The sequence below is a fragment of the Condylostylus longicornis genome, unplaced genomic scaffold (genome assembly GCF_029603195.1).
Source record: "Condylostylus longicornis isolate FDR11 unplaced genomic scaffold, ASM2960319v2 ptg000135l, whole genome shotgun sequence".
Lineage (NCBI taxonomy): Eukaryota > Metazoa > Arthropoda > Insecta > Diptera > Dolichopodidae > Condylostylus > Condylostylus longicornis.
In genome coordinates, this window is record NW_026578103.1 from 5319318 (window position 1) to 5340021 (window position 20704).

The 20704-nt window shown below is 28.7% G+C and overlaps 5 protein-coding genes across 7 annotated transcripts; 2 read left to right on the forward strand and 3 right to left on the reverse strand.

Moving 5' to 3' along the window:
• Positions 1 to 263: 263 nt before the first annotated feature.
• On the reverse strand, positions 264 to 954 carry LOC129615294 (60S acidic ribosomal protein P1). The gene is made up of 2 exons (XM_055530422.1): positions 757 to 954; positions 264 to 615 (listed from the first exon to the last, which is right to left on the reverse strand). The coding sequence occupies exons 1-2, from the start codon at positions 826 to 828 to the stop codon at positions 343 to 345; spliced, it is 345 nt and encodes a 114-aa protein (XP_055386397.1). The 5' UTR covers positions 829 to 954; the 3' UTR covers positions 264 to 342.
• A 1694-nt stretch (positions 955 to 2648) lies between these two features.
• Positions 2649 to 4145, forward strand: LOC129615391 (ribonuclease H2 subunit A). Its single transcript, XM_055530560.1, has 3 exons — positions 2649 to 2791; positions 2849 to 2927; positions 2987 to 4145. Exons 1-3 carry the CDS (start codon positions 2704 to 2706, stop codon positions 3765 to 3767), a joined length of 948 nt encoding a protein of 315 aa, XP_055386535.1. The 5' UTR covers positions 2649 to 2703; the 3' UTR covers positions 3768 to 4145.
• A 48-nt stretch (positions 4146 to 4193) lies between these two features.
• LOC129615089 (F-box-like/WD repeat-containing protein TBL1XR1) lies at positions 4194 to 6297 on the reverse strand. Of its 2 annotated transcripts, XM_055530157.1 has the most exons (5): positions 6199 to 6257; positions 6067 to 6129; positions 5230 to 5990; positions 4835 to 5179; positions 4194 to 4777 (listed from the first exon to the last, which is right to left on the reverse strand). In XM_055530157.1, exons 2-5 carry the CDS (start codon positions 6122 to 6124, stop codon positions 4277 to 4279), a joined length of 1665 nt encoding a protein of 554 aa, XP_055386132.1. In that variant the 5' UTR covers positions 6125 to 6129; positions 6199 to 6257; the 3' UTR covers positions 4194 to 4276. The 2 variants fall into 2 exon arrangements, with proteins under 2 accessions (XP_055386132.1, XP_055386131.1); XM_055530156.1 differs by having other exon boundaries at positions 6067 to 6297.
• Positions 6298 to 8347: 2050 nt separating this feature from the next.
• On the forward strand, positions 8348 to 14297 carry LOC129615013 (AP-2 complex subunit alpha). Of its 2 annotated transcripts, XM_055530053.1 has the most exons (12): positions 8348 to 8654; positions 9692 to 9762; positions 10009 to 10269; positions 10903 to 11114; positions 11178 to 11371; positions 11432 to 12095; positions 12159 to 12346; positions 12412 to 13035; positions 13094 to 13355; positions 13464 to 13747; positions 13810 to 14014; positions 14072 to 14297. In XM_055530053.1, the coding sequence occupies exons 3-12, from the start codon at positions 10206 to 10208 to the stop codon at positions 14147 to 14149; spliced, it is 2775 nt and encodes a 924-aa protein (XP_055386028.1). In that variant the 5' UTR covers positions 8348 to 8654; positions 9692 to 9762; positions 10009 to 10205; the 3' UTR covers positions 14150 to 14297. The 2 variants fall into 2 exon arrangements, with proteins under 2 accessions (XP_055386028.1, XP_055386027.1); XM_055530052.1 differs by lacking the exon at positions 9692 to 9762.
• A 938-nt stretch (positions 14298 to 15235) lies between these two features.
• Positions 15236 to 20361, reverse strand: LOC129615012 (DNA-directed RNA polymerase I subunit RPA2). The gene is made up of 5 exons (XM_055530051.1): positions 20225 to 20361; positions 18216 to 20170; positions 17757 to 18164; positions 17447 to 17585; positions 15236 to 17385 (listed from the first exon to the last, which is right to left on the reverse strand). The coding sequence occupies exons 1-5, from the start codon at positions 20291 to 20293 to the stop codon at positions 16591 to 16593; spliced, it is 3366 nt and encodes a 1121-aa protein (XP_055386026.1). The 5' UTR covers positions 20294 to 20361; the 3' UTR covers positions 15236 to 16590.
• Between the last annotated feature and the right edge of the window lie 343 nt (positions 20362 to 20704).

The following is a 20704-nucleotide window of genomic DNA, read 5'->3' on the forward strand; positions in this document are numbered from 1 at the left end:
CTTAAAATAATTAATAAGTATGGGGATTTCTGAAAATCACTTCTAACTTAGATCTTGAATATTTACTACAAAAACACGTTTGAAAATTGTAGCATGGTCAAATATTTTTAGAATTTTTTTTTATATACGTGGTATATAATTTGAAAATGTAAGATGTAAAATTTGTAAAAGTTTTTGCAGATTTTTTGTAATACAAAACAAATTTTTAAGATTTAACTTACAATTTAAAGTATGTATGTTTGAATTATCTCAAATCCTATACGTCTCTCAATAAATAGTTTTTTTTTATTAAATTTTGAACTTTATTTGTACCTTAAAACGTGTACAAAATTTGTATAAATTTCAATCGAAAAGCCCGAAACCCATATCGTCATCAGATTCCTCGGGCTCCTCTTCCTTCTTTTTCTCTTCTTTTTTTGCTTCAGCTTCTGGAGCAGCACCACCACCAGCGGCTGCTGCTGGTGCTCCACCTGCGGGAGCGGCACCAACACCAGATCCAATATTTGTAATTAAATCTCTAACATTAACGCCTTCTAAAGCCTTAGCAAACAAACCTGGCCAATATGGTTCCACATCTACATTTGCAGCTTTTAAAATAGTGGAAATTTTCTCACCCTAAAAATAAAACAACGTTTGCATTTTTTTAGCTATTTAATAATTAAAAAATTATTAGGATTAATTAGCATTTCCAAGATTTTCCGAAATTAAACGGATTCAACTTTCTGGAAATTACGGTATATAAATTCCGATACTCACAGTGACAGCAATGTCGTCATCAACCAAAATAAGGGCAGAATAAACGCATGCAAGTTCAGCTTTTGTAGTCATTGTTAATTATTTTGATATTTTGATTTTCTGATTTAAAAATGGTGCAAGTCGCCCAAAAATTTAATACGGCCTTAGCTCGATCGAGAACAAGCACTCCTATCTCGTCAAAATTTAAAGCGGAAAGAAAGAATAACATTATTTTTACTGACTTGACGTGTTGCATAGGTACAGTTTTGCCATATAAAACATGTTGCCGGTACTCTCAACAAAATTGTGCCAATTGGCATAATTTTTCTAATAACTAAAATATAATTGACTCATCACTGAAGTGCTTTTATATCGATGATTTTGAGTTACAGGCTGTGCATAAATATTCTATTGAAAACGAGCTTTTTTTACGAATAGTTTTTCTGTAGAATTCCTTCTTGCATATATCGGATGTGAAATATTTTATTTCTTTTAATTTTTTATTGCTATTTTGTTATTTTCAATACCACCTGTTTTCATGTTCTTTGATCACTTAGATTTGATTTGACAAGACGGCAGTTAAATTAATGGTTGACAGACGTTTCACTTCCTCTTATCAACAAACTAATTTTATGATGGGTTTGTGCAATGCATTGAGCATTGTAATGCTGTAGCAAGTTTTAAGGAGTGGGAGCTTTTTCTGACTTTTCGCCTCATCACTTTACAAAATTAGTTACGTAAAATCAATAACCATTGCTTTAAAAATTTCCTGCTTATATGTGTCTATAACATAAGCAGGATCTTTTTTCAGATCGCAGATGGAAACCCTTAAATGTTATTGGAATTAAAGTCCTTTTTGCTTAATAATTAAAGGATATAAGTAGTTCAATGTAAGGACAAAATACTAAGAATCTTTTAAAATCTATGTACAATATTTTTCTCTTAACTACTTGTATTTAATATCAATTAACTAAGTTAATTCGGGTAGTCGTTGATGTGCAAATGATAAAAATGCTTTTTTAAGCGTTTAAGATATTAGCTCAATCATAAACCCACTTGCTTTACTTTAACACTAATCATGAGCCCAATGAAAACTTTGTTTGAGTGCTTTAAGTGCACATGCGGACATGCAATTTCTAGTTTTGCAACTGTTTTATTGCTTATTCGTATCCCATTGGTTTATATTCAAGCCTGCATACATGCAACTGTAGGATGACATGCAAAATGTTTGCATGTACTGATTGCAATTTTTAGTTAGTGCACGCAATTTAAATTGACGCAATTTAAATTCGAGAAAAATTTTCGATTTCCTCTATAATTCTTAGATCTGATATTTGAATTCGATAATAAATATAACACAACTCAACAACGTATGCGTTTTGGTTTCAATAGCCTGCAGTCAAAAGTTAAATTTTTTTAACTGAAAAAAGGGGATGAACGAATTGCTAAGCCATTTCATTTTTACGATATTTAGTAAAATGAAACATTTTGATTGATTATAAATATTTTCCGAATCGAACATCCAGAAATTGAAAGAAAATTGCACCTTTACTCTACTTCCACTTAAACATAACTACGAACTACGAGGTACTTAACTGTAAAAACATAACTAAAGCGTTGAACGGAAAAAGCGGACATTTTTCGCTGTTAACGCTGTCAACTGTACAGTATTTTGCATATAGTGTCAGACAAACATGGAAACAGAAATGTAAAAGAAAACCTCCGGCGATAAAATAGGAATTTAGGCTATTTTACCGCCGGCGGTTAAATTCGCAGCTTTAATGTCGCTTCACATTTTGGAAATACACGCATGGGAATTCGAATGGAATTATTTTATGAAAATATAAAAGCAACTAACAGTTGACTAAAACTGTTACCAAATATATCTGGCAATGATTTACATAGCTATATGGCGCGCACCCGGTGTTTTTGTTTTTTATTCTGAAATTTTAATATAAAATTTAATAAATGACTGAAAAGAAGATTAACTCATTAGGGGATCTTGGTCCCTATATTTCCAATACGGATAATTCAAAAAATATTATATACATACAAGGTAACTATAAATGCTTAAAGAGAATGTACTTAATTTACTAATTGCTCAAATTATAAGGGGTTCCTGAAATATGTAAGACTCAGGCGTGTGTTGTAGGGGTTGACGAGGCTGGTAGAGGACCGGTTTTGGGACCAATGTAAGTTGATTTAAATGCATTTGTAAATATCTATTTATAAAGAAGTTCTATATTTAAAGGGTCTATGGAGTAGCTTTTTGCCCGAAAAGCAAAACTGATGTTTTAGTTGATTTAGGCTGTGCTGATTCAAAATCTTTGACCGAAGAAAAACGAGAATTAATTTTTGATGATATTCAGCAAAAAGAGTTCGCAAATTCTTGTATTGGCTGGGGCGTTGAAATAATATCTCCATGTACTATTAGCGAAAGCATGAACCGGAAAACTAAACATTCTCTTAATGAAATATCAATGGATTCTGCAATCGGTTTGATTCACCAACTTGTAGAAGCTGGGGTAAATATTGATGAAATTTACGTAGACACTGTAGGACCACCGGAAAAATATCAAGAAAAGTTAAAAAGTATTTTCCCTTATTTTAACATTACTGTAGCAAAGAAAGCTGATTCTACATATCCCATAGTATCAGCAGCAAGTATTTGCGCGAAGGTAGTAAGAGATAATTCCTTAAAAGTTTGGAAATTCAAAGAAGGTATAGATATTACTTATAAACAATTTGGAAGTGGGTACCCAGGGGATCCTGTTACTAAAAATTTTTTGATGGAAAACATGGACTTAGTATTTGGTTTTCCTCGACTAGTACGTTTTAGCTGGTCTACTGCTGAAAAAGCTTTACACGGAAAAGTTTTTGATGTATTTTTCGATGAATCAGATGATAAATCTGTGAATAAAAAGTGCGATTTGAAGAAATTTTTCAAGGGACAAGATAAAGATGGAAATGTTATTAGGGAACCACACTACTTTTTTAAAGACAGGTTTTTAAATGATGTTACAGAATTGTGACAATATCAAATTTATATTACTTCTACACTTTCGAAAAGTAGTTTAATTTTCTATAGATTAATAAACGAAATAAATTTAAATTTCTTTATATTCTTAAATATTGAGAAACATCGAAATTGTGCTTTAATCTATATAAATATAATATGTATGAATGCATTTATTGTTTCCCTTATTTGGTTAAAATAAACTTAAGATTATAAAAAAAGTATGTATTTATGTAGCAGTAGCATGTAGGAATTGTATGGTATTGTAACCAAACATAATTATAAAAAATATTGATGTTTAAATAAAAAATTTTCATAACAAACGTATTTCACGGTATTTGAATAAAAACTGCTTCGAGGGTAACTTTTCTTCACACATATTTTAAAGCTGTGATATTAAAATTTTTAATAACAAACTTTGCTCGATGAAAATTTTCCCGATTTTAATTATTAAATAACCTTTTATTTAAAAACTTTTTTATAATATTTTGTATATGTATGTATATTCCATTACTTACATTTAATTCAAAATTTTCTTAAATCAAGTACAAACACGCTGCCATCCGAAGCACTTGCTCCGACTTTTGTGCCTTTTGAATTCCAACATACTTCAAATATTCCACCTGTTCCTCTGTAACTGTGAACTAACTGTCCAGTCTGTGTACTCCATATATGTACGCATTTATCAAAACTACCTGATGCTAAATGTTTGCCATCTGGACTAAAAGCAACTGAATATACTGGTTCTGTATGCTTTGTAAGTGTGTGAATGCAAACTCCTCGTTCAACATCCCAAAGTCTCACAGTAGAATCAAAAGATGCACTTGCTAATATTAAATTTGTGTTCGGATTTTGAGTTCCTGGTCCAGTTGGAGACCATTTAATTGTGTATATTTCTTTTGAATGTGCCTGAAGGTCGTGAACGCAAGTGTCTTGTTTCATAGACCAAATTTTCAAGGTCATATCATCTGAGCAAGAAGCCAAAAGTTGCCCTTGGGGATCCCATTTAATTGCATTTACTTCATTCTAAAAAATAAAACAATATTGATTTGGATTCAACTTGATATAAGAAATGTAATCAACTGTGTGTCCTTGAAAAGATTTGATTGGCTTATCAACTCCTAATTTACAAACATGAATTCTCTGATCAGTACTACATGAAGCAAAAGAAATATTTGTCTGCCAATCTACATCTAAAGCGGGAGCATTATGAAAAGAAAATTGTTGTGTGCATTGACCAGTAGAAGCGTCCCAAATTATAGTTGTTTTGTCTACTCCAGCAGAAAGGATATAATTTCCGCGTTTATTCCATTTTAAGGCGAAAATTGGTCCTTTATGTTGACCTAAAGTAGAGGCCAATTGTCCATTCGTCATCCAAATGCGAGCGTAACCATCATAACTACCCGTTGCTAATAATGTACCATCACACTAAAAAATAATTTTTAATTTATGCATACGCCGCTGTATAAATAACTCACGTTCCAATCTAATGACGTCACATCTTTATTGCTTGGTACCTCGGCACCACCTTTTTGGATACAATGCCTTAAAACTAACTGATTGGGGCTAGTTGTATTATCGGACATATCCCATATTCGCGCTGTACTGTCCCCGGATCCACTAGCCAAAAGATCGGTGCTAGGATTCCAAGCACATATGAATACTTCACTTTCATGTCCACGCAAAACTGTTGCTTTTGATGCCGGTATTTCAATGTTTTGGTCAACTTCCATTGCTTCATTTTTGACGATGGTTGTAGTTGTATTAGAAGGAGTTGGGTGTGTATTTTGAGGAGGAATAGCTGTAGTAACGGTAGATGTGCCAGTTGTATTTGAGTTATGATTATTTGTTATATTTGGGTTTGTGTTTGTATTTGAAGTTGTTGATGATGTAGTGGCTGTTGGGGTATTATTCATTGTATTGTCATCATTGCCATTGGCTTCTGTAGCTGGTTCTGACTTTATTGCATCAGTCTTTATGGCAGCACAGTTTTCATTTTTTAAACTTTCCCCCTTCACTATTTTTTGCGATTTGATTTCTGGCATAACAGCATCAATTAAACTTAAACTTTCAACGGGCCTTGTATCGCCATCCTCCCCTACACTCAATTCAACTTCTGTATACAAAAGACCTTTTTGTATGATTGTTAACAAAGCTGCTGGGGGCACTAAAGCCCCATTGATATTACTCTGTGATATATGTGATTCAATACCAAATGTGAAAGCTGAATGTTGGAAGCCTTAATAAATACAGGATAAAAGCATGAATCTAAATAATCTTGAAAGAATCTGAGTTACAAAAATTGATTCACTTACCTGATTCTTGCAAATAACGATATACTAAGAAATTCACTTCATCACTAGAAAAACTCATTTTTTCTGCAATTTGGAATATATAATATATATTTAAAGATGACCTTACTCTTCTATTTCATTAATTAGCGTTACTTCGTAAAAATTTAACTAGCAATTAAAATAATTATCTCACAAATTTTTATTTTGGATTAAACAAATTGATTCAACATAGGCCAGCGTCAAAAAATAGTTCACATGACAGTTGTAGTGTTGCCAAGATACAAAATATTGTATCTATAAATTTTTAGTTAAAAACATGTAGGTTCTCTCTTTTATGGGATAGTTTTTAAAAATTATAAAAATTTGGTTAATATTTTTTGAGTAAAAATTAGAGAATTTGATGATGTTACAGTTTTCTCAATGTTTTAAGCTTTTTCAAGTTTTGTAAAGTAAAATTTAGTGTTTTAAAAACTTTTAGCTGTCAAAACATAATATGTTTTTCTTTACGTATATACTGTTATGTTTGATAAATATTTTGAAATTTGGCGTTTATTACGTGTTTTATAAAGTTTTAAAAAGTTTTTAGCACTTTTTCATCTGATTTATTTTTTTAAATCAGAATTTTTTTGATTATGATAATTTTTAGGACCGAGAAGTTACGTAATTTTTTCTATATTTAAAGTTTTTTAAAGTTTTATACCAGAAACACCTAATATCTGGGTACACAAAAGCAACAGAATATTACCGATAAATAAATAAAAGCTAGCTAAAAATATATATAAGTATGTACATGTACATATACGTATATCAACTTATTTCTCTTTCTAAAAGGGGTTTTTTTTGAAAAAATAATGAACCTATGAAATCTCTTAAATTATAGTTCCGCAAATAAATTACGATTTAAATAAAAATTATAAAATTTTTTGTAGAAATTGGTAGATAGAAAAAGGCTTTATACTATTCATGTGTCATTCGCGAACCAACTAATCTTAAAGAACGATTCACTTCACTGAACTTAGCTGATTAGTTCACTTCTTCAAAAATGAATCGTTCACTTTAGTATGTACTAAATGTACTAAAATATGCAATACAAACAAAAAAGAAAGAGAATTAATCAAATATAAATAAAATGCAATACAAATGCAACTAAAATTTACCGATTCACGTACCTATTGTCTAATATAAATGTAATACAAATAAAAGTGACCAAATTAAAAATCTACCTAAATAAGAAAATTGAAAGATTGGACTAGTTGATTCCAATTGAAAGCTACCTGTATGAATAAAAGGAATCATTTAACTAGGATACCATATGTCTTATATTAATTATGCATAAAATATTTAAAAAAGGGTAAAAAGGGTTTGCTAAGTTTAATTTTTTCAAAACAAAATTCAAGAATTTTAAATTAAAAAAAAAAAAAAAATCAAAACAAATTTTTTTTTGTGAATTTCTCAATATGTCAAATTACTGGCAGCAAAATTTTCTTGCAAGTTGAACTGCAAGTAAACAAACAAGTAGAAATATTTCAATGTGTTAGTAAAATTTTTGTATGTATTGCAACTTTCTTGCAAGTAACTTGTACGTGTAAATGCTGGGTAAGGTACTGTTTACATATTATATTTTTGGAATAAAAAATCAGCTTATTGCCAGAAATTAAAATCTAAATGAGTCTGTATCGTAAATGGAGTATAAGGAATATAATAACTGGCGTATTTTTAAATTATATAGATACAAAAACTTAAAAATAGGAAAAAATTAGGAGAGTTACAAATTATTTAAAAAAAATCTTTTACATTCTAGTAAATATTTGAAATATGAAGGCCCAAATGGACAATTTTCAAAATCATAAAACATTAAATTTCTTATCAGTGGTTTTCATAGATGTACTTGAAGGAAATTAAGATTGTGTAAATAAGTTGGTAAAGGAATAAAACAACAACAATTATATAATAAAATCAAACATTTTGTCAACCGCTCTTTATATATATGTATTACTTCCATACTCTCAAAATATTTCAGTACTATTTTCTACTAATACAGGTTTTTCATACCACAATTGAAATCAGAATATATGTTGTCTTCCTGTTATAGCTCTATGATATAAAACTTAGCTAACAATAAAAGCCGTCAAAACTGCAGCATCTTGAATCAAAACATAGCAGAACATAGCAGACTTAAATCATAAAATTTTAAACACGGTAACAGTGTAACAAAGTAAAACTTTAAAGCAGTAAAATATGCTATCTTTGTTGTACATTCTTATTAGATAAGTGAATATTTTAGTTGTCAAATCTAAAATCATCCAATTATAATGCGCGAATAGCGACAGAGCAAGTTATATGTATATTTTTTGCAGAACAAATAAAATCATTTCGAAGTTAATTTTGTAAATAGAAAAATAAATATATTAATAAAATACTAAAAGTTTTAAATTTGTTAAATATTAACTATTCGTGCATGCAACACAATTTTTAGAAAAGATTATTTAAAATTTATATTGGATTGTACAACTGAAAATTAAAGTAGCTGAAAAAAATCAATAGGTCCGGAAAAGTAGATCAGTGATTATAAAAAGATTATTTCACTACTAGAAACTTTTTCTTTTTATGTAAGTATACGTAATAAAAATTACGTTCGTATTAATTGTAGTCAAATTATTTTTTTTTTTTAAAAAGATTTTGCTAATGTTAAAAGGCATCAAGAAAAAGTAATTCTGTAAAGGTTTTTACTGAAATATTCCATGGATAAGTGTAATGAAATGAACTGTCAACAAAAATTCGGTTGAAACAATTTTTTTTTACAAACTTTGACCTTTTTCAATTTCAGTAAAAGTATGGGAGTTGGCTATTTTTTAAAAAATTCTTATCAAAATATTTAATCCAATTAATTTTTAAATATTTAACTAAGCATAATGAAATAAACAGCATAATTTTTATCATAAATATGTATGTACATATATTAGTATAAATGTTTAAATAATATGCTTATGGTCAAAAATAATGATTCATTTCTGTATGTATCGTTTAAGTTTATATTTTCTTGGTTTGTAAAATTATGTGTATTCTACTGTTGAGATGCTTCCATAACTGAATATTAAAGTGAATATTTTTGAATTACATTTAGGGAAATTTACAGTTAAAAATTAAAAAAAGGCATGATATTTGACTAATATGAAATAGTGATATGTCTATGTTCTTAAAAAGAGCATTTGCATATAAAAATATAGGTTGATAATAAACTTTTCTCCTGAAAATGCTCGGATGTATGTACCTAGGTACTTACCAAGTACTTTATGTTTTCATCATTTTTAAATCATATTTTTTTGTCCTATTTTTACACGGAAGACAAAAATAAACGGTGAAGACTTTCACTGTGTTCAATTATTTTTTACAATAAAATAAAAAGAAAAGCACTTTTTTAAAACCAAAACACTTGGTAGTAATAAGAATCTTTGTGCGTAAATATTATATTATTTTTAAAAGCCTAAATTAAAATAAAAGTTAATACACCCAAATTGCTTCTTATATAGTCTTTTATAATTAATTTAATGAATAAAAACGGCTTGCCTATTGATAACAATTTTTCTTTTCATTTCCGAAAGTTCATAAATCTATGATTTTTTTATTTTTTTCTTTTGTTATTCAGATAATTTTATATTTTTTGCTGGTAACTAAGTATGTATACTAAGTATGCACTTTACATGTGTATGTCAAGCTGTAAGTTGAATTAGATTTTTTAATTTTATTTTATTTCATATTTCGAGCCACAATTGTTTCCTTCATCTCATAATTCGTCTCATAATATTAATTTAATCCACATTTAAGTGTAAATAACTTTAGTGCAATTTTTTTAAGTGGTAAGTAAGAGTAAAATGACATGAAAATTATAAACAAATTCAATTTACTTATCAAGTTGACATTTTGTTTAACAAAACTAATTGAAAATTAAAATTATCATTTCAGAAAATTTTAACAATCAATCACACTAGGAATTGAGCAGGAAATATAAATATAATTCTAGAACAAAAGTATTATTGTTCAGGTGATTAAGTAATCAACTGGATTAAATATTTTGTAAAATTTAAAATAACTAAAAGAAAGGTTTTTCGTTTGTGGAAGTTAAATAACTAGCCGTCAAAATTAATATCAAAAAACCCACTATGGCACCTGTAAGGGGCGATGGCATGAGGGGGCTTGCTGTTTTCATATCGGATATAAGGAATTGTAAGTAAATTGAGTTTGTTGGTACTATATTTATATTTAATTTATAGTTCAATTAGAGTGTTATATTAATATTGTGCTACATACATACATATCTATAAAAGATTTTAACATAAAGTTTGTGCCGTAAATATAATGTTTTTTTCAATAAACGTTTCTTAATATTGGGACTTCGTCTAAAATATTGGCACATTGCCAGAGAGGGCTATGTATAATAAATACATATATATATTTATATTATATAAATATATATATATATGTATATATATGTATATATATATATATATGTGGGAAAATAAAATTAATGAATTATTTTTAAATTCATCAAAAAAGGGGCGTTTTTGCAAAAGTTAATAGTTAATTACAAAATTAACAATCAAACAACAACATGCTTTATTTACTATTATTTAATAATTAATATGATAATATATAAAAAATATTTTTTTATAACGCTGATAAAACTGAGCTTCTGTGTAACAAAATATTGAAAGTAAAAATTTATTTGTTTTTAAAAAATTAAAAACAAAAATATTTTTGGTTTAAAACGTTATTTGCTTTCATCAAATTTCTAACATTAGAAGATTTTTTTATTTACTCATATTACCTTACTTATTCAACTGTTTCTTTGTCTGCAAGGTAAAAGTAAAGAAGCTGAAATTAAACGAATAAATAAGGAACTTGCAAATATAAGAAGTAAATTTAAAGGAGATAAGACTTTGGATGGATATCAAAAGAAAAAATATGTATGCAAATTGCTATTTATATTTCTGCTTGGCCACGATATAGATTTTGGGCATATGGAAGCTGTTAATTTGCTTTCTTCTAATAAATATTCAGAAAAACAAATCGTATGTTATGAACAATATTTTTTGATTTATATATATATATTGGTTAACATATTATTTTTTCAGGGATATTTATTTATATCAGTTTTAGTTAATACAAAAAGTGATTTAATTCAATTGATCATACAATCAATCAAAAACGATTTACAATCAAGAAATCCGGTGCACGTTAATTTAGCTTTACAATGCATTGCTAATATTGGAAGTAGAGATATGGCAGATTCATTTACAAATGAAATTCCGAAGCTATTAGTTTCAGGGCAAGTAGTATAATACATGTAGATAGTTTTGTATTGAATTGATCGTTGGTTACTTTTTAGGGACACAATGGATGTTGTTAAACAATCGGCTGCTCTTTGTTTGCTTCGCTTATTTCGTACTAGCCCGGAAGTGATACCCGGCGGAGAATGGACAAGTAGAATTATTCATTTGTTAAATGATCAACATATGGGTGTAGTAACGGCAGCAACATCGTTAATTGATGCTCTGGTTAAGAAAAATCCCGATGAATATAAAGGATGTGTAAATTTAGCTGTTTCAAGGCTTTCTCGTATTGTTACAGCCAGTTATACTGATTTACAAGATTACACGTACTATTTTGTCCCAGCTCCATGGCTGTCCGTAAAATTGCTTCGTTTGCTACAAAATTATAATCCAGTTACAGAAGAACCAGGTGTTCGGGCTAGATTGAATGAAACACTAGAAACTATTCTAAATAAGGCACAGGAACCACCTAAAAGCAAGAAGGTTCAACATTCAAATGCAAAAAATGCTGTTCTTTTTGAAGCAATAAATTTAATAATACATAGTGATAGTGAGCCCAATCTTTTAGTTCGCGCATGTAATCAACTTGGACAATTTTTAAGCAATAGAGAAACTAATTTACGATATTTGGCTTTAGAGTCCATGTGTCACTTAGCCACATCCGAATTTTCACACGAAGAAGTAAAGAAACATCAAGAAGTTGTAATTCTTTCAATGAAAGTAAAGGATACTTTATCATAAAGTACTGAACAGTTGAATTAATTAAAATTTACGTTATTACAGATGGAAAAAGACGTTTCTGTAAGACAGCAGGCAGTTGATCTTTTATATGCAATGTGTGACAGGAGTAATGCTGAAGAAATAGTTCAAGAAATGCTAAATTACTTGGAAACTGCTGATTATTCTATTCGAGAGGAAATGGTACTAAAAGTTGCTATTTTAGCAGAAAAATATGCAACAGATTTCACTTGGTCAGTTCTATATTGATTATTCAAAATAAATTATAAAAAGAAATTTGACATATAATGCTTCGCAGGTATGTTGATGTAATTTTGAATCTCATAAGAATTGCAGGGGATTATGTTTCGGAGGAAGTTTGGTATCGCGTAATTCAAATTGTAATAAATCGAGAAGAAGTTCAAGGTTACGCTGCAAAGACTGTTTTTGAAGCACTACAAGCTCCAGCGTGTCATGAAAACATGGTGAAAGTAGGAGGGTATATTCTAGGTGAATTTGGGAATTTAATTGCTGGTGATTCCCGTTCTGCACCAATAGTCCAATTTAAGCTTCTTCATTCAAAATATCACTTATGCTCACCAATGACACGTGCTTTGCTTCTTTCAACTTACATTAAGTTTATAAATTTGTTCCCGGAAATTCGCACGAATATCCAAGAAGTGTTCAAACAGCATAGTAATTTGAGATCAGCAGATGCCGAATTACAGCAAAGAGCTAGTGAATACTTACAATTGAGCATAGTTGCGTCCACCGATGTTCTGGCTACTGTGCTTGAAGAGATGCCATCATTTCCTGAAAGGGAGAGCTCAATACTTGCAGTATTGAAGAAAAAGAAACCAGGAAGAGTACCGGAGAATGAAATAAGAGAGTCGAAGAGTCCAGCACCAAGTGCTACTCAAAATAATGTAGCAGTTAATCACAAGTAAATATTTTAAAATTTTAAAAAATTGGTTATTTTTATTAACATAAGAATTTTTTAGAGTAAACAGTAATGCAAACGCTGACTTATTAGGACTCAGTACACCACCTTCAAATAACACGTCAGCAGGAGGCGCTTTGATTGATGTTCTTGGGGACATTTATAACAACGCAGTTCAGCATAATGCTAAAAAATTCCTATTTAAAAATAATGGTGTGCTTTTTGAAAATGAATTGATTCAAATAGGAGTAAAATCAGAGTTTCGTCAAAATTTAGGGCGATTGGGTTTATTTTACGGCAATAAAACTCAAATTCCATTATCGGTAATTTTACATACTATTTTAATTTCTATATAATAATGCTACATGAACTGAATGTTATAAATATAATGCTTATATTGAATGTTATAATGCTGTTATATTCTTACGTAGAATTTTACACCTGAATTACAATGGTCAACGGAAAATGCTCTCAAATTAAATGTACAAATTAAACCAGTTGAACCAACATTAGAGGCTGGTGCACAAATACAGCAGTTAATGACTGCTGAATGTATAGAAGACTATGCGGATTCACCTTCATTAGATATTACATTTAGATATAATGGAGCTCAACAAAAACTGAATGTTAAATTACCACTAACTTTAAATAAATTTTTTGAGCCTACTGAAATGAATGCTGAGTCGTTTTTTGCAAGATGGAAAAATTTGGGAGGGTAAGCTAATATTTTTCCAAAACGATATTTAAATACGAAGTTTTTTTTAATTTATAAAACAGGGAACAACAACGAGCGCAAAAAGTTTTTAAAGCACAAAGTCCCCTTGATTTATCTGGCGCTCGTATTAAACTGGCGGGATTCGGTATGCAATTGTTGGAAAATGTAGATCCTAATCCCGATAATATGGTATGTGCTGGTATTATTCATACACAGACACAACAGATTGGGTGTTTGCTAAGATTGGAACCAAACAAACAGGCACAGGTATGCAGATTTTTAATTCTTCTAAACAAATAATTGGTTTATTTTCTTTAATTTAAGATGTTCCGTTTAACAATTCGTGCTAGTAAAGAAACAGTAACACGAGAAATTTGTGACTTGCTTGTTGACCAATTTTAAAAAACAAAATTTTAATAATTTTGAAAATGAATTAATATTTCAAAAAAAAATTTATAAGTATATAAATATATAATAATTATATATTTCCTGTATGTATATTATTTTTTCTTGTAATTAAAATTAAATATGAACAAAAATTGAATATTAGGAACGAAAGTAAATTTTAATCGCTTATAGGCGAAAAATAAATGAAATAAAAAAATCGATTTCAATTGGGTGAATATAATTAAAAGATCTTTTTTTCAAAATTATTTTGATTCTCCTAATAACTATCAATTCAATTCAGGACATTCATAGTTGATTAGCTTTATTTTTTAATAAACTTATAATAAAATTAAAGCTTTCATGTTTAAAACAAATCATATTTTCTCTGCTACATTTAAAATATTTTAATAACTAAAGCAAAGTATGAAAGTAAGAGAAATATCACTACAGCAAAATCAACTGATTATTAGGAAGTATTAGAAATAAGTTAAAAAGTACATTGATATAAATTAATATGAAAAAAGAAAATTATTAATACTATAATTAAAACATATTCCCGTTGTAGAAATAGATGTTATGGTTTACATTATTTTTTATTAAATTTAGCTTTTATTGTACTTGAAATTATTGTGCGACAACAGAATTATAAACAGTTAAGTTTTTAAATACTTATTATATATTTTTGAGTGAGTTTGTTTTCAGACCAATAAGTGTGAATAATTTCACTTTTATAAAAAAAAATGTTGAAAAATTAAACAAATACATTTTTTTAAAATTATATTCATATATAATATAGGTATACATATTTAATGATATTCTCATTACTCAATTACTTCTCAATTAGTGATTGTTAATCCCTATGTAATTATTAATTAACTATTTTACCGAAAATTAATTATTTCATTTTCAATTTTGTATGAAATAAATATTCGTTTTTAATTATTTTAATTGAATTGCAAATTTAGTTAATTTTTAATATTATCATACAAGTATAAACTATAAAAATGTTTGTCTTCTTGATAATATCTTCACACTTTAAATATGGATACATTCATAAATTAATTTTATTCGGTTTTTGAAAATATGTAATCAATAAATTTCTTTCGACTTTGCATTTAATATAAAATAATGTAAATTTAAATATATATTAAAATATTGCATAAAAATATTAATATATAATTTGTTGTATTATAAAGTTAAAATGTTCAAGAAAAATAAAGTGAAAATCTCATTTTACGATTAGGTATTAAAATTGTTGATAAAAAAAGTTATTTAAATAAAGATTGATATTTTTAACTGTAAGATAAAGATCATTTATATATATATATATATTTATATGTATGAATTCTTTCAAGGTGAATTTCAAACTGTTTACGTTTTAATATAATTTTTTTTTTATTATTGTAACTTTAAGAGAAAAAAAATATATAAAATTGATATGATAATAAATTTATATATGCATAAAATACATATTACATATACATTCACTCTATACATAATATTATAATATAAAAAAGAGTTTCTTTCCAAAAAAGTACATAATATAATCTTTTTTTTGTCTTTGAATTTTGTGTTCCAAGCTAGACAAAATAAAATTCAAATTAAGTATTATCTCATTAAATGATTTCAATATGCAAGTTTGTACATATATATATATATATATATATATATATATATATATATATTCATATATGTATGCATAGATATAATAAAATAGTATAATCATAATATATTATTATACTTTATTTTTCATTCTTTTCTTTGAAAATATAAAATTAAAATATGAAATATTTCTAAATTTAGAATTTCAATGATAATAAAATGATTACCTTGATATTGGCACTTAAACGCAAGAGAGATAAAAGTAAGAAAATAATAAAAATCAAAATAATCCCTGCAAGAATAAAAAGTGAACAAAAATTCATTTAGAAAAATTTTTATTGATACACTCTTAATTTTAAATAAATATTTACATAAACATTTGAAAACATGTATAATACACAAAAAAAAATATAAGTACGTTATTACGATCATAACCAAAATACAATAAATATGAAATTTAATATAAAAAATTAAAACAAATACATTAAAAAATTATTAAAATATCAAATTGGTTTTCTTTTTGTCGAACTAACACGGACGAGCTTCTTAATTAACATAAAGTAAGCAATATAGGCAGACGAAAACATCTTGCGTTTGTTTACTTATTCCAAGGTGCAACTTTGGATAATATGTGTAAGACAAAATAAAACAATTTTTTAATGGTTTATGTTTGATAATATAACAGAGAATTTTTTAATGTTTTATGGTACTTAACATAAGCGCATAATATCAAGTTCATTAGTAGTAGAATAGACGATTACTAAAAAAAAAATTTCTTTGTTATTTATGAAAATGAAAGTCAGTGTTAATAATTTTCCCAAAAAATTTTTTTTATTAAAATGAAAATGCTTTTTTTAAATTTCTGAAAATTTAAATTGAACGTTAATATTAACTGAACTCAATTCTGTTATAAGATATTTGTAAGCACAAGGTATTTCTAAATAACCTATGTCCGATTTATTTTTACATTTTCGACAATTTGCTGGAGTGGAGGAAATCATACCTTCCTTTGTACGTTTTGTAATTCTTTGAAGAGGAAACAGCATACTACCACAATTTTTACATACTAAAGTTGTTGTTTTATCCGAACAATGAAATAATCTATCTTGAAGTAAAAATGATGCTCCATGTGATATCAGACTATCACGTTCCATTTCACCAAAACGTACACCACCACCTCTTTTCCTGCCTTTAATTGGCTGTTGTGTTAACACGTCTACAGGGCCAGTTGAACGTACTTGGAATTTATCAAATACCATGTGGCGCAAACGTTGATAATGAACGATTCCAAAAAATATATCTGCTACCATTTCTCTACCATCAACTCCACTATACAAACGTTCGGTACCGTAATAATTATAGCCTCCTTTTTCAAGAAGTTGGCCAAAATAATCGATTGCTGTATATTTTTCACTAAATCTGAATGGTGTGGCATCGTGAACAAGGCCATGTAGTGCTGCACTTTTTCCTGCCATTGTTTCAATCATCATTGCTATGGTCATTCGTGATGGAAATCCATGTGGATTAAATACTATATCGGGTATAAGTCCAGTTTCTGTGAATGGTAAATCTTCTGCAGGGTATTTTTGTGAACAGATACCTTTTTGGCCAGCTCTAGAAGCAAATTTGTCTCCAATGTTTGCTGGACGCTATAAAAGTATATAAAAAGTGCGTGTAATTATTGCAAAAAAAAAATTACTCTTAACTTACAGGAATTCTTAAACATATGCTCACACATTTGGGCGATCCTATATTGAAATGTCCTAAATATTTTACTGTGTCAACAATAGCTTCCTCTTTTTCTTCATTTTTCACAACTTTGTAGATTGACTCATCAGTATCGTAATAGCTAACAAAAATTTTCGTTTCAATAATAATCAGTAGCGCATTTAGCCTTTTACTAGCGTAAAAGGCTAGAGATTCTTATTGACAATAGAATACAAGCATATGTATGTATGTATATGTAATGTATGAAAAAAATTTGACAATTCCATGAAATCATATGCAATATGATACTTACCAGTACAAAATTGATTTGTAGTGGATTTTCATTCCCGGATGAGGTAACCCATCATTATCTAAAAAATTTCCTAAATTTTGATTGTGTGGATCTCTTGCAAAGTAAGAGGAACCCTTTAGTTCAACAACATGTGTTTTGTAAATGCTACCATATGCAAAACCTCGGTCATGGGCAGCTTTATTAATAATCATAGCGTCTTCCATGTCATATCCAGTATAAGATAGTACAGCTACAATAGCATTTGTTCCCATTGGGTAATCATCTAATTCTATTTTATCATAATGAATCGGTCTAAACAGCGGAGTTCCTGGTGTTTGTAATCTATACAATTTTGAACCATTTTGCAATTGCCAGTTGTGACAGGGAGTGCCCATAGTTTGTTTACCCATCTGACACTGATACATATTTCTGCATAAAAATTCATTTAAAAATTAAAATGAAATATTTTTTTTCGATTACCTTGGAGATTGATTATAATCTGGCATTGGAATTAAGAGAGCTAAGTTACTCAGAAAATCCAGTTTTGAAAGTTCCATGTGGCTAGTGTAACCTTCATAAATTTCATCATCATCTATAGCTATATCCATGTATACCTGCTCAAATGAACCAATGTATTCAATTTTGCCCAGTGATATGTTTTTTACTGGTCTCATCATACGTGATGGACCAACGAATAAGTATAACCCAGGAAATTGGCCTTTATTTTTGAAAGGAACTAATACTATCTCCATCATATTTGGTAGTACATTTTCAACTTTTAAGTATCTTAAGTTATCTATTATTTTTGAGCTATGTGTTTGGCTTATATAACCCAATATTTTGCCTTCTAACATAACAGTATATGTCTTCAAATCTAATTCCGATAAATGTGAGCTTACTGGAATCATTCCTAAATCTGTTAAAATTTTTGGAATTTCCTTAACTTGGCTTTCCTTAGGTAAAGTAGATATGCAGCAATTAACAGTCAAATGATTTAATAAACCACAAGGTGCACCATCTGGAGTATGAACCGGACATATAAACCCCCAAGCATCTGGTAGTAATTGACGGGCTTCAGTAGTTCTCATTGTTGTAAAATATGAACCACGATGTATAGAGCGAAAATGTGACATATATCGCATCCTATTAATATTTTCTGCCATAATAGAAAGACCAGTTTGTTGCATTAAACCCATTCCGGATCTTGATGGTGCATTTCCTGTTGCTAAAAATGTTTCCATAGCACGTCCTATTCCGCCAGCACTTCTTCCAGACGATTCGAAAATTGTTTGTGTAACTAAAACATGATTCTCACATTTTTTTAACATATATCTCTTGACATAACTAAGCCATATTTCCAAACGTTCTCTTAAAAATTTTTGATATAAAGTTCCACTTGTTAAAACTTCTTGCATCATGACACTGTCAATATTTTCAAGTTTATACTTCTCTTGTGCACATTGAAATAATTTTTTAACCATATAAATTATGAGATTAAATTTGTCCTCATATTTATTTAGGTGGACTAAAATTCTTTCATTTAAAATATAGTCTGTGATATCAAAATTAGAATACCAATCAGGCAATTCGGGAAATCTTGCTCTAAATATTCCCCCCAAATAATCTTTGCATTGGGTATGTGAATGCAAGCCCTCATCGTGCACTTCGCGTAGCATGGTTTGAATAGCCGATATGTAATATTGGTCTGATTCGTAACCATGTATTAGTTCTTCAAAAATTTTTTTATCTGTATAATCTACTAAACATTTTAGCAATAAGCAAACCGGCAGATATGACAGAATCTTACTTTGGGAGAACATAAATTTTGCAGTTCCATTACTTAAAAAGTGAAGTACGTTATTAAAAGATTGTTCATCTGATCGGACGGTTCTAATCATTACACCGACATCTGTAAACATTTTTCCTCTGTCTTTCCAAGTGCTTCTTTTCATAACAATAGGATAATTCCTTCTTGTCATCAAAAGCATCCGGAGAATTTTTTCGTTTCCTTTACATATAAAGTACCCACCCCATTCAGTTTCATGTTCGCCTCTGTCTATTAGGTCTTCTGGGTTTAAGCCTTTCAAATTGCATTTGCTACTTTTAAGCATTATTGGGATATTTCCTAAATTAAAATCTACAGTTTTACATTCATAGCCGTCTATTATACATTTCACACGAGCAGTACATTTACCGGCATATGTCATTCGACGCTGACGGCATTCAGTTGGATAAATATTTCTATTTCTTACGTCTATAACATCTTGCGGAATTTCAGGTTTAGATATATTTATTTCCTCGATTTGCAACGTGATTTTCTCACCACTAGAAGTTTGAAATTGAACAGGATCTATATTTTCAGCCAATGATTTCAGTCCATGAGATAAAAAACTATCAAAAGCCTCAATATGGGGGGCTCCAAGTTTTAATAAATACTAAGTACATATTATATATTAAAAATTAATATAAAACCAAGGATAAAAACTTACAGGATTGAAACACTTTTTACTTTCCCGGTAAATAGGTTTTAAGTTAGATAAACTTGGAAAATCGTGCATGATACTTTTTTAAATGCTTAATATATTTGAAATTATAAAAATAAATATTGCGCTGTCAAAACTGTCGCACGTGTTTTGCATAAAGGAAAATAAAAATAATTTTGACATTTCATGTTCCACAAGTGAATTGTTAAATTTCAATATTGTAGACAAACCATAGATGCACTAGGTTAATAGACTGACAGTAGGGTCAGTCTTTAAATTTTTGTTTTAAGATATTTGGACCTACAGATTTCGAAAAATTTGTGGTGCAACTGCCAAAGCAAATTAGCATAATGAATATTATACTATATATACACATTTTAAAACAGAAATAAATAATATTTTTTAATGAAAATTGAACTAGAAACAAACATTTCAAATAATGATCTATAAACCATGTAGCAAACCTGACAATGTAAATGTAAAATA